We start from the raw sequence: 13,198 nt of genomic DNA, 5'->3' as shown, positions 1-13,198 counted from the left end.
ATGAAGCACATCCTGGTTTTAAACATGATTTTTATTTGTCCTAAGTTTCTAACATATGGGAAGAAGGGAGACACAGCCACTTACAGTCCAAGATACACGAGCAGAGCAGAAGGCAGAAGGATCTGGCAACTTGCTGCTCTTCTCCTATCTGGCACGGACATGTGGATATTTATTTTTGTACCTAATATTTATTGTTTTGTACATCAACCAGAGTCCCAAGGTTCAGGCTCTGGCACCAGCACTGTCTTCCGGGAGCTGCTGGAGGAAGGGACATTCCACTTTTTCCTTTATTCAGTCCAGTTGCTTCTCTGTGTCCTTCCCACCTAGTGCTTTGTGTCATAGGCTCCATCTCGTCATCTCTACGTCAGGGAGAAGAAAAAAGCACAGTAAAGAGCATATCAGATCTTTGGATCCATTTTTGTGAGTTTAGAAACATGAATCAGTATTTTTTTTTCTCTTTTTAAATTAAACACTTAATATGTAGAATAGTTATAATTTTTTTCTAAAAAAATTATTTATTTATTTATTTGGTACAGGGTCTTGCTACACAGCTAAGACTTGTAGTGATCCTCCTGTCTCAGCGTCTGCAGCGCTGGGATTACAGGTGTGAGCCACCATGCCCAGTTTTGGTGGCTGGCATAGTGCTCCCAGAATTCTAGGACTGGTATGGTATGTAGTCCCAGGCATTGAACTCAGTCCTTGTGCTTTCCAGGCAGGCACTTAGACCACTGAACTATCTCCCCAGCCCTAGCACAGTTATAATTCTTAAATACCTTTGTATTTAAGAGCAAGACCAAGAAACACTAATTAGTCTTCCTCCTTGTTAACGGTAGTGTGCCTGTCCTATGCCTGTGGAGGCTAATCATTGTCACAAATTTTGTTATCATCTTATTCCCTTTTTTGGTATTAATGGTTTTACTGTAGATAGACCTATCAGTGAACAATATTTTACATTTTGTGTTAAATTTTATATAAAAGGAACTATCCTTTATGTATTTTTCAGTAACACATTTGTGCTTTTCGCACTGTTTTTTGAGGTTCACCCGTGTAGATATGGTCAGTTGTGCCTTTTCTTTTTCATTGCTGTATAGTATTTCATGACGTGATTACATCGTATCCGTTTTAACTCTTTGCTACTACAAATAGTGCTGGCCTATGTATCCTTGTGCTTGTGTCATTGTCATAGTCTGTTTTCCAAGTTAATTATGTCTGTATCTGGCATATCTAAGGTTTTGGTTATTCCATTATTTTGGCAAATGCTTGGATTTCTCTCTTGCCCCTTTCATCTGCACTTGTTAAACTAAAGGGGAATTAGTGTTCTTTCCCATGTCTTAACACCCATGACTTGTATCCTCTTACCCTTGCTGTCTCTTGTCTTCTTCCTGACCACCATCAAATTAAAGGACTCCAGCACCCACACAGAATGGGCTGTGGTGCCCGCTCTGAGCCATGTCCTGGAGGCTCTCTGCTCATACAGGTATATTTTTTTCCTGGGGTCCTCTGCTGAGGTTGCCACCACATTACCCAGCTTTGAGCTCAGTTCTACCAACAGTGACTGAGTAATAAGAAACAACTAGGAAAAATGTACATGTTTCCACTTATGTCCTAATTTTCAGGCAAGCCCTAGGCTTCTCCCATTGGGAGAAGATCCAGGACCCCTGACAGAATCCTCTCAGGCCCATCACTTGTCCGCTAAGGCAGGGAAGAGAAGTGCTTTTGCTAATTGCTTTACTTTAAGTCATACCAGAAAGTTATGGAGAGGAATAATTGGTAAATGCCCTCCACCCATCTCTCCCTCGCACTTCTCACATCTGCTCTGTAATAGCCTCTGCGTTGGCTTCATTTTATCCATTTCCTAATTCTCATCATAGAAACCACAAAGAACTACTTAAAAAGAAAAACACTACATTTATACAAACCAATAAAAATAGTGCTGCATTTAAGGACGTTAAAAATATTCATGAGCATTATCCGCTTATGAATTCCAAAACGAAACCATTTCTGGCTGTGATGTTTTCCATGTTTGAAAAGATGCTTTCTGAATATGTATTTTAAGAGGCCATCATTTAATACTTTTCCACTCCAGCAGCCTCCTTAGCTGGTCCTAACCTGTCTCTCTCCTCATAAGTCAGGCCTCCTCCTGTGCTTTCTCTACCTTGGTGCAAGTTCGGTCCTGTCTTTCCCTGGTTTCTGACCCCGTCCTGAACCGTCGTCTCTGCAGGCCAGTCTCAGCTCCCCTGGCTGTGGGAAAAGAGTTGCTCTCACCTCTGCTTCCTCTTTCTCACCCTCCTCCCCAGTTAGAATCCCGAGAAATAACTCAAAACCCTTTGTCATTCCCCACTAGGCACCTGAGCATCCGGTGGGACCCCCTCCCCGGGATTTGTAAGTCCTATCAGCTGAGTACCTAGAAAACTATTTCCCGAGCTGCTTGAAGCTCAGCTTGGACAGCCCCTCCAGGCCGCCAGCGCGGATCCTGCCCCAGTACCTCCCTCTCTGCAGCTCCAAGCTCCGCTCCCACTGTGGGCACCACCCTGGAGTTTCTAATTTCACTGTGTAGTCGCCCTCCTGCTGTTCTCCTCAGCACGCACTGCTACCCTGAGCACAGGAATGCTGGGATTCTGTTGCTCACCAGTACCATGGGTTCCAGCACTGAGCAAATGTTCAGTGAATTACCGTTAAATCAGACCCTACCTCATCCTCGCACCCTCTCCTCTGCCTCAAGTGCGGGTCTGTGTGTCTGTGCCTGTGTGTTAGTACTGTGGCTCCTAGCGTGTGCGAGTACTCACTGTCTTCACACATCAGTGATGGGCTAGATGGACTGAGGTAATTGATAGTTCAAAATTGGGGCCAGGGAGAAAGCTCACCAGTGCTTGTCTGGCAAACGCAAGGTTCTGAGTTCGATTCCTGGTACCACCAAATAAATAAACAAATAATCAAAATAATTCCCTTCAAACTAAAGGAGGCAGCATTGCAAGATTCCTTCCTTTTTGTGTTCCATAGGAGAAAAAAAAGAGAGAGAAAGAGAAAGAAGTATTCTGGAACATAAACTTAGGAAAGGATTTGGAAAAGTTTCATTACCCATGTCCTGATGAGAGCATCCTCTCCTTTTTAAAAAAGAATTGGATCCTTGGTTTTTGTTTTGTTTCCTCTGCTTAAAAAGTACCTCACAGCTTGCTTCCTGAAAACAAAGGAAATAATAAACAATAGCAATTCCCAATTTTACTCTGATTATTTGCCAAAAATCTTCTTAGTTCATGTGGTTCTGTTTCGTTAGAGAGAACCAATTAACATAAGAAAAATGCTTCTAAATTAAGCTACCCAAATATGCACTTAGTTAATGCTCTGGGAGCTAATTTATTGTATTATTTAAAATATAAATTGGCTAGCAGACCTATTGAGGTATAACAGCTAGGCAACAATGCGTTATTTTCTCTTAGCTGTTGAGTGGTTTTTAATAACCTATTGAAATTTAAAAGAGAGCCATTTCATTAAATGGAAAGTGAATAAATGCTAAGAAGTCTAAAATTTGAAGATTTTTCTACCCATGGAGAATGGGTTTTAAACATTAATGGTATTTTTAAAACAATGACTAAATTGGGGTTTGCTTTTTAAACAGTAACTTTTCATTCTTTTAATTTGAAGTGTAACCAAAGACTCACAAACTCACTGTGGGAATGTTAAACAGAGCCAGAAAATAAACAAATAAGCACTGTGAGGTAGAGACAGACAGTGGAAAGAACATCAGATTCTGTTGAAATATGGCCACATGCTCAGGCAGATTAAGGCACTATTTTTGCCTTGGACAATTTTTGACTGGGCAGTAGAAAGTATCTGTTCTTTCTACAAACAGCGTCATGAAAGTGCCACCCCATTTGGCATGCGCTGGATCCCGAATTCCTTGGCCCCAAGGACCCAAGGACGTGCAGAGATTCTGGGGCTTCCTTAAGGCACGAGCCAACGATAGGACGGCTCCCAAATGCCGCATCTGGCCCGGGGTTTTCCTGCGCAGACCAGCTGTGCGCAGCTGAGAGAAGCGAGAGGACCCTGCGGATGCGAGGCGCGGCTGTGGGGGCCCAGGATTGCCAGCTATTCTGAAACAGGGAGGGAGGCTGCATAGAAAGGCCCTCCTCACCCTTGTGCTCATATTTGAAATAATATTTGGATCTTATCTTTTATCCACTGCAATGGGTATTTCTTCAGCCTACTTTGAAATAAAGGAAGAAGACCAAAATGCTTCCTCTTTCTCTGGGAGAAATAAAATTTCAGAGAATGGATAGTCTGAGAGCAAATCAGAGGGCCCTGATTTGTAGGCATTGCCAGTTTCCGTGGTGTAAATTCTCCCACCGTGGCTGGTTTCCAGTTATCAACTTGACCACTACATCTGGAGGTGGGCATACCTTGTGCGCCTCACCTTCCTCAGCCAGGGAGCGAGAGCTGAGCGCACCGCTGCCACAGCCAGCCGTGCTGTGCCGCCGCGCCCAGGAAGCGCTGGCGTGGCAGGTCCGCTGCCTCCTGTTCTGTGGTACCCGGCAGATCGTGAGCCAGGATCTGAGTCCCTGCAACATCCTGACCCACAGTGCTGACTGTTGCCACCCCCCCCCCCCCACCACATTCGCCTCCTCTCCTTGGAAAGAGACTACGCACACTGATCCTGATGCGAGATACTGAGCAAGAGTCAAGAATGAACTGAACTGTGCTTTGGACCCTCTCGAGGGTATCAAATGCTACAACTGGACTCAGAGTAACCAAGGGAAGAAGTGAAGTTTCAACTTCTTTTAACTGCATCAAATCCTGGGCTGTAACGTGGGTTGCCGGGGGGGAGGAGGGGGAGGCGGAAGGCAGAGCAGCTTTGTGGGGTTCTGCTAAGGCAAGTAAGGTCCTGCCTGCTTGCCCTTGCCGTGTGTGAGAAGAGGGTGTTGGCACTGCGTGCGGTGAAAGGGAAGGGGCGGGAAGGACGAGCCGCGTGGAGATGCTGGCAGGCTGGAGGGGGAGAAGGCGCGGCAGACACAGCTCCCTGGAGCATTCTGATGGAGGGTTGATTTCACACTCAAGCGGCTTTCCTGCTTTAATTGGGGCCTTTCTCTTGGGAAGGAAAGGCTCATCATGTGGAAATCAAAAAAGCCTGGCAGATGACTATTTCGCTTTCTGAAGACTGTATTGTAGTCCTCTCTTTCAGAAAGCTGCAGTACTGAACCGTAGCTTCTTAGTAGTGGAACTTCCGCTTTTAGCGCCACTAATTAAAAGGGAGACACTATTGTCTTTGACTGTAAAAATCTGATCATGAGGGTGGGATAACCATCGGTTAAGTGCTTATTTTTGGCCTCTAGGAATATATGCTACAAAGTTGATGATTATGTTAGGACTGCACATCATGTAACATTTTATATGCATCGTATGAGTCCTTAGAAAGTCTGATATGCTTAGCGTGACCAATCATTCCAGATTGCCTGACTTTTTTACCTTTGGTACTGAAGGTTCCCTATTCCCAGAAACCCCTTGGTCCTGGGCAAGCTGAGAGAACTGGTCACCCTAAATGTTATCTCCATTTTGCAAATGAAAACATAGGAGCAGTTAAGTTACTACGCCAAAGTCCCAGAGCCGGGCTCAGCCAGGTCCGCTGAATCCTGAGTCCATACTCCTATCCGCCTTACCAAGTCATTTCCTGCTATACTGTGCTGTGCTTTGAGGCTTCCGTTAATCACAATGACCAAGGAAAGCGAAAATTAACTTTCATCTTTCATCCGAAACTTGCTTGAAGTTACCAATTTCTTTAGTTGATATATAGAGAAAATTCTGTAACTTCTAAAAATTATTGTTTGACCCCTTATAGCACATCTAACTAATCTAAGGAGATGACTCTTCATTGACGGGTCCTCACCACTCTGGTATTAATTTTGTATCTCCATAAAAAGAAAGAATATATTATTTGATCAAAAGATTTCTTCTAACTTAGAGAAACCAGTTTTTTTCATTAATCTTATCTAACTTAGGGGTCATAATAAACCGCCTTTACCACTATTAACTTGCTGGTCATGTATGACTTTATTATCATATATATATATATATATATATATATATATATATGAAGATGATGCATATATCACGCTATAAGAAAGCCGACTATGGGCCTGTACATTTAACAACTTTTTAGGAACGCCAGTGTATTTTTTTACACTTAAGATCAACTTATGCCACCTTCGTGTAAACATCTTTTTAAAACTCCTACATAGATCAAACTCCAAAAGATATGCTGAATATTAATATCCATTATTTTTGCCAACAGATGTAAATTTTCAATACTCTTCTTTCTTTACCAGGTCTTCATTTCTGTAGAAATTCTGTCAGTTACTTAAGGACACTATTTCATTATCTCCCAGTTTTCCTTGTTTCTGCTATTAATACACCTTCTTTGATGATATTGAAATCAATATTTCTTTTCCCATGACAGGTTTTAAGATATTCTTTGTCTCTGGCTTTATTCTGTATGTAGATGCAATCAGTGTGTGTGTGTGTGTGTGTGTGTGTGTGTGTGTGTGTGTACCAGAGATAGAATTCAGGACTTGCCACACAGGTGCCTATGCCTCTTTGGCCCAATCAATTTTGTAGTACTTTGTTTGTTTATCCTATTTAGGTTTTCTTGAATTTCTCAAAATTTTCAACAGCTTCAGAACTTTTTCAGTCAGCATCTCCAAATGTTGCTATTCTTTTAAGCCTATTCCTCCCTTATTTTTTTTCCTAGGACTCTGGTTGAAAAGAAGTTTGGGATTTTGTAGTTACAAATCTTTCTTCTTTTTTTTCCTGCATTTTCCAGATCTTTCTTTTTCAATCAATTTGTTTATTTCTGGCTAACCTAGGAAAAAATGAATGTCCAGGTCATGTATTTTTTCTCTAATTGTGCCTAATCTTCTAAACCTCAGTTAACAATGAATGAATAACTTTTCAGTACTAGAATTTACACTTTTTACTTTTTTACCTATTCTAATTCTCTGGTGAATTTTCTAGTTTTCTCCCTAATGTCTTAAACATTTTGTTTGTTCATGAAAACCCTATATCTGATAATACCAACACCTGGTCCATGTATGTTGTCTAATTTTGTCCTCTGAGTTTTGGTCTCTTGATATTGTCTTTAAACATGCACAGTAAGATGTATTGAATATTTCACAGAGTATATTAAAAAAAAAGTTCTTCCCCCAGAGGATTTAATTTCTTCAGGAAAGCAGTTGCCATGGGGCAGGCCATTCACCCAAGAACTGAGCTGATCATTTTGTGCTGGGTGTCAAGGTTTGCGAGGCCAGCTTCTCTCTGGCTTTCTCAGCTTCTTGTCTTTAAGGACCAGCCCTTGTTGCTCCTCCACATTTTCTTTTCTTTTGGGATTTTCTCTGTTTTATGTTTTTGGTCTTCCTTGCACCATAAAACTATTGAAAGTTCGCCTTACCCTTTTATTCTCTCATCTGTTTTTTGTTTTGTTTTGTTTATGGCTTTTACTTGTTTGTTTTGATTTGATTTTTGCTTGGCTTTTTGATCAGAGAAGCTTAGGAACTCATCCCTTACTCAGAAGTAAGGCCACACAAAATTCTGGCCCCCCTTCTCGGCAGTCCTCTTTTCTCCAAGGTCTTGGTCTCTTGAGTCCTGTTGCTCTCGGTGTCTTTAAACAACACTGTTTTTCAGCCAGCTTCTGCTCCTGTTCACTGGTGTGAGGTTGGTTTGATCAGGTAACTGAGTCATACTCAAGAGTGGAAATCCCAAATTACAATGGCATTGCAATTGATTAAGTGAGATGTGCCACAGCCCTTTTTGGGTGCTGTGGAGCAGGCAGAAAGTTTGTCTTAACTGCTCCAGGAAAGCTACCCCTTAGGGCTACATGTGGGCTCCTGGAAGGCCCTAGAAGCCCCTATTTGCTGCCTACTCTGTAATCATGTCCTAGACTACAGTGCAAGATGAGAAATGTCAGTGATAGTTTTCCCTACATGTAGGTGATCAACTCTGCCTTGATCCAGGACCTGTTTATTTTTTGCAAGTACCTTACCTCATTCTTTGTTAGGAAGTGTCTACTAACAAGCTTTGGCTTGCTTCTTATTCTCGTTTCCAAATGCCTTCACATTTTCCTATGTCTTTGAGTGCATATTTATTTTATTTCTACTTATAGCTAGTGTCTGAAAGCTAAGAGATGAGATTTAGTAAATGTAGAGTGGGATAAAAATGGTAAAAGAACTTCAGTGTAAATCAGAGACCTGCAGAACAAGCAAAAGTCTCTAGAGTGTATGCATCATTGAGTAATGGAAATCAGGATAAACCAAGTGTTCATGTTCTGTCCCTCAACCTGCATCTCCCATGAGTCTCTTTTCTCCTATCCTGATTAACAGCACTACCCTCTGCAAATCTGCATATTGCAGAAGCCTGAAATCAGAAGGGGCTCATTTAACCTTTATATCTGGTCAATCACTGATTTTTTGTTTGGCTCCACCCCAACATCCTCATTTCCTCCCTCTGTTCCCTGTATTTCCCCTAAGCCTTCATGATCTCTTACCTGATCTAATAGTCTACTTATTTTCCCCTTTGCCCCAGTATCACCACATTCCAAGTCAACCTCTTCATTAGATATTAGGTAAGGTTTCTGTACTAAAGATCAGAGCATGTTGCTATCCTATTTCAGACCTCCAGAATCCACCCAGAAGAGGCAAATCTATAGAGACACAAAGCCGAGGAGTGGTTGCTAAGGCCTATGGGGGAGGAGGGAGGTGTAGGGCTACTGATGGGCATGGTTTCCCTTGGAGTGAAGAAAACATCCTGCAACCGGATGGTAGCAATGGCTGTGCAACACTGAAGGTGCTAAATGGTACTAATTTGTGTACTTCAAAATGATTACAATTATAATTTATCTTAAGTATATTTTACCATAAGGAACAAAACCCCTACAGTATCAGATCTGTTCATCCCAGTTATTCACAGGAGCATCACATGACCCACTCATGTTGCCCATTCAATTCTCCTTCTGTCCTCCTTCTGTCCCTTCACAGACAGAGGCATTCAGAGACTCATGTGCATGTACCTGTGGCATCAGGTCCCTTGCATTTGTAGGAATAGCGTACACTCCTGGCATCACACACACCCCACTGCTTCCCTGCACACTCTGTCTCTTCAAGGACCTTCTGGGAGACCTCTGAGAAGTGTCCCTGACAACTCAACACTGGCAAGCTTACTGTGCATGTGCCTAAAGTTAGGTCCTGAATCCTAGTCTAAAAAGGCACCACTAAGAAACATTTACTGCTGGGTCCCGAAGGAATTGTATCATTTTCTAAGAAGTAAAGTGGAATGAAGCTTTAAGTGTTTGCATAACCCTTTTAAACTTCATGATGCGTTTGTGACCTCTTTGGCACATCTGGAACACATAAGTTGAAAGGTACCTCAAATATACAGTTATGGCGATGGGACTCTTTCCCTCCAGGGATCCCTGAGATTAATCTCGTTACATTGAAATACGTAATCATGACCCCGCCATGTTTTGTTACATGCCTCTAATAGCTACAGAGTGGTTTGGGTCCTTGATTTGTGAGCAGTGATGCTTGGCTATAAATGACCACATAGGTTATCTTCAAGCACTCAGGAATTCATGTTTGAGATTAGCATCAGGGAAACACTAACTATGAATCAGCTTGAGAACATATTTTGTATGGGAATCTGAGGTCATGTGAAATGGCCTTTCTTCCTAAAGGAGGTTTCTTTTTGGATCTTAATGTCACCGTGTCCCATGTCAGTGGGTCGTTACATGTGGCAGCTTGGAAACTGAACCATGGTTGGGCAGATTGCTGAGAAAGCCTAATAATGCCCAAACCTTTGAGCTCTTCCTTTCCAGCTTCTTATCCTGAATGTAGACAGTGTGAGTACACCCATGTGCGGGGGTGCATCCAGGGAACGGGCACCAGGAAAAACTAAGGTGGCATCCTAAGTGGAAAGCAGATTTCTGTTTACATTCCCCCTTGATGTAAGTAGAGAATTCCCTGCTCACCATAGAATAAAGTTCTGAACTGCGGATACCAACAAGAAGTCCTGGGAACAGAAACAGCAGCAGCAACACTTCAGAGTTGGTATCCATGCAGATACTCAGGCCCCTCCCTGGGCCTTCTGCTTCAGGCAGCTGAGGTGGTTTTGCACATGTGCAGATGGGAGAATCATTATTTAAAGAACACCTTTAAGCCAAGATAATCAATACAAATATCAGAAAAGGGAGGGTTCTAGGGAAATTAATCTGGTACCGACATTCAGATTTTGAATTTTAAATGTGTATCACAATTGGAAGAATAATGTTAATGACTAATATTTATTGAACATGCAGACCAAGTGCTGCGTTAAGTGTTCCATGGAAGATTCATTAAATCTTCCTGTAATGCCCAGTGGCCCCAGGAGGTAATGTTTCTCTCCTGGGCACTGTATGGTCAATGGAATGGAGGCTCAGACAGGTAGAGTTACTGCTTCGGGTTCCACAGCTTGCGGTGCCTCTTGTCATATGTGTGCGCTCTGACTCTGGAGCCCACTGCAATCCCTATGCTGCTGTGCATTTGCCACAGCTCTGGTTCTGTGGGCGGGAAGACCTTTAGCTCTTGGGTATTTGGTTTATTGCTGTTCCGGACCATTGCTGCCAAACTCATTTCCAGTTGAAGCAGCTGGATTCTGTCACCCAGATGACTTGGCTAAGTGTCCTCAGCTGGGCTGAAGTTGCACAGAAATCCCTCAGCAGATCCTTAGTGGGGCCAGAGACATGGACGGGAGTCAGCAGAGGGAGGATGTAGCCTGGGACTGTGACGGAGGGAACGTTTTCCTGTAGAACTTCAGGAATGTTCTCCTGTTACATGTGGGTTTGCTTTCAGCTTGGGAAGAGCTATGGAACACACTGGGTTCCAGGGCACAAGTGGATGCAAAATGGTTGGCAGGGTCCACAGTCACTGAGGTGTCAATGACCATGGGTCAAGTGTTGAGTAAAGTAGTTTCCATTTTATATGCAAAAGGAGCCAGTCGGATCCCACACCCATAAGTAGGATTGGGCATCGCTTACTGCACAGAGGAATGTGGAGAGTTGCATAAAGATATCCTCTGGCTGAGATTTCAGCTTCAAGCATGCAAGTACTGTGATTTAGCTAAAACTCTGGTATTTGTATCTGATGTCAGGGTTCTAGCTGATTGTCTCACAAGGGACTGACTTGGGCAAACCGCCTCCTAGCTCCAGGTAGTGGTGCAGTCACCTTGATGTTCATGGGAATGATGCTACCTTGTAAAGTAGAACAGCTACAGTTTGGACAGCTGTGAACAACAAATTGAAATCTAGCTCATAAATTTGATTCTATCTACCTGCTAATGAAGTTATAAGGTGTCAGGTGTTGTGGGAAGAATGGATTTTTTTATATAATAAATGTAGCATTTTTTCTTGCTTCAGTTCCTATATATTAAAATAGGTTTTTAAAAAAGCTCCTAAGAGGGATCTTGTGAAGTGATTTTTTTTTTGGTGGAACTGGGGATTGAACTCAGGCCCTTGCACTTGCCAAGGAAGTGCTTATTCCACTGAGCCATCTCGCCTTTAGTTGCTGATGGTTATTCAGTGGCTAGAGTGTAGGGGACAAGATACCCATGTGGCATAGGTATGCTTACTATGTCCTGTAGTAAACTGTCCATGCCACATATGCATCAGGACATTTCAGGCCACATCTCAGGCCACCCTCCCACATGTGGCTGCCCAGCACTCTCTGACAGTCCTTGACCTTTGGTGTTGAATCACGAAGACTCCACATGGTGCTCTGCTTGGGGTACTTGCAGGACAGAGGCCAGTCCTCCATTCATCCATGCAGTGCCAGCTCACAGGTGGCTCTCACCTCATTTGAACTCACCTCAGCTAGAGATAGTTGAAGAGTACTTTATCCAACTAACAATAGAAGAAGTGACTGAGCTATACTGGTGAATCTATACTCAAGATGGTAATGGTTCACCTTGTTTTAACTTTATTCAAAAGAAAGAATTCTGCAAACACATACTGGTTAATGTGATGTGGAGGGATTTGGGGGAATCATATTGCTATTCCCATTTTACTTGAAAGTGTCAAAAAATAAAATGGGTGTAGTGGATGGATCAAGGGATGGGCAAAGGCATCTATGAGAAAGCAAACACAGTGAATCTAAGTGATGAGTGTGTGAAATTCTTTCAAGTTGCTATATGTTTAAAATGTTTTAATAACACAACCTTGGAAAAAAGAGTGTTCTAAAAAAGTGTGAATTTCTTTCTGTTGTGCATTTTTTGAAAAGAGAATCAAAATATCCTCTTTAGTACTCTTAAAAGCTAAGGTGGAAAATATTACTTACTGTGACAGCCAGCTTGGCTCGTAATTACAAGGTAGGATTACATAAACTGAGTACTCATTGCAAGTAGACCTGGCCTAGTGTAGGCCTCCCCACCGGAAGTCCAGCTAGGTAAGATGCTGCCCAACACTCCAGATGAGGAGGAGGGAAGAACATACAGCTCAGTTCCAAGAAAGAATAGCATAATTTTGAGTACAATCAAAATAATATTAATAATAAACTTTCCTACCTTGAAGGTATCTATTAACATAACTATCAAAAGCAGGAAAATCAGCATATCCAAAGGCTTGAGTTAGTAGCATATTTGCTGTATTGTGTAAAAGTTTTAAGTATTTTAACCAGAATTAAAGCTTTCCATTTATTTAGAATGCCTCTTTCTCTAAATGTAATGCATCTTTTGTCTTTCTTTGAGGTCATTGTTCGAGGTGGAGGACATATCTTACCCTATGACCAGCCTCGGAGAGCTTTTGACATGATCAACCGATTCATCTTTGGAAGAGGGTGGGATCCTTATAACAAATAAATTACACTGGAATATTAACCTTTGAAAAGAAAGTTTGGAAAACTAAAATTGTCATATAGATAAGAAATTAATCATTTTGTATCCATTTTATATCTGCAAGATATTTCTCATCAATAAAATTAATTACCCTTGAAATACATGAGCTTTTTATTTTTTTTGTGGGGGAGATGGTTTGTTACAAAATATCCATGCAAAGGAAGAGCCATATGATTTAAATTAGAGGAGGGTAAGATTGAACTCTGTGACACTGATTCAGACAGCCAGGAATAACTGAGATTCCTTTACTAGGAATTTCTTTCTAATCCTTCTCACATGCATGTGAACAATGCAATAA

The 13,198-nt window shown here is 42.1% G+C and overlaps 1 protein-coding gene across 4 annotated transcripts in view; it reads left to right on the top strand.

Annotated features, from left to right (window-relative positions):
- The window catches only part of Cpvl (carboxypeptidase, vitellogenic like), a 178,602-nt gene extending 165,615 nt beyond the window's left edge, over positions 1-12,987 (top strand). For all 4 annotated transcript variants that reach the window (XM_023709882.1, XM_023709881.1, XM_023709880.1 and 1 more), the window contains one exon: positions 12,754-12,987. In XM_023709882.1, coding sequence (XP_023565650.1) covers positions 12,754-12,864 — 111 coding nt within the window. In that variant the 3' untranslated portion in view covers positions 12,865-12,987. The remainder of the gene's footprint in view (positions 1-12,753) is intronic.
- The last annotated feature ends 211 nt before the right edge of the window (positions 12,988-13,198 follow it).

The sequence above is a fragment of the Octodon degus genome, unplaced genomic scaffold (assembly GCF_000260255.1).
Source record: "Octodon degus isolate 3935 unplaced genomic scaffold, OctDeg1.0 scaffold00015, whole genome shotgun sequence".
Classification (NCBI taxonomy): Eukaryota; Metazoa; Chordata; class Mammalia; order Rodentia; family Octodontidae; genus Octodon; species Octodon degus.
The sequence above is the reverse complement of the archived record's forward strand: the minus strand, read 5'-3'. Positions and strand labels throughout refer to the sequence as shown.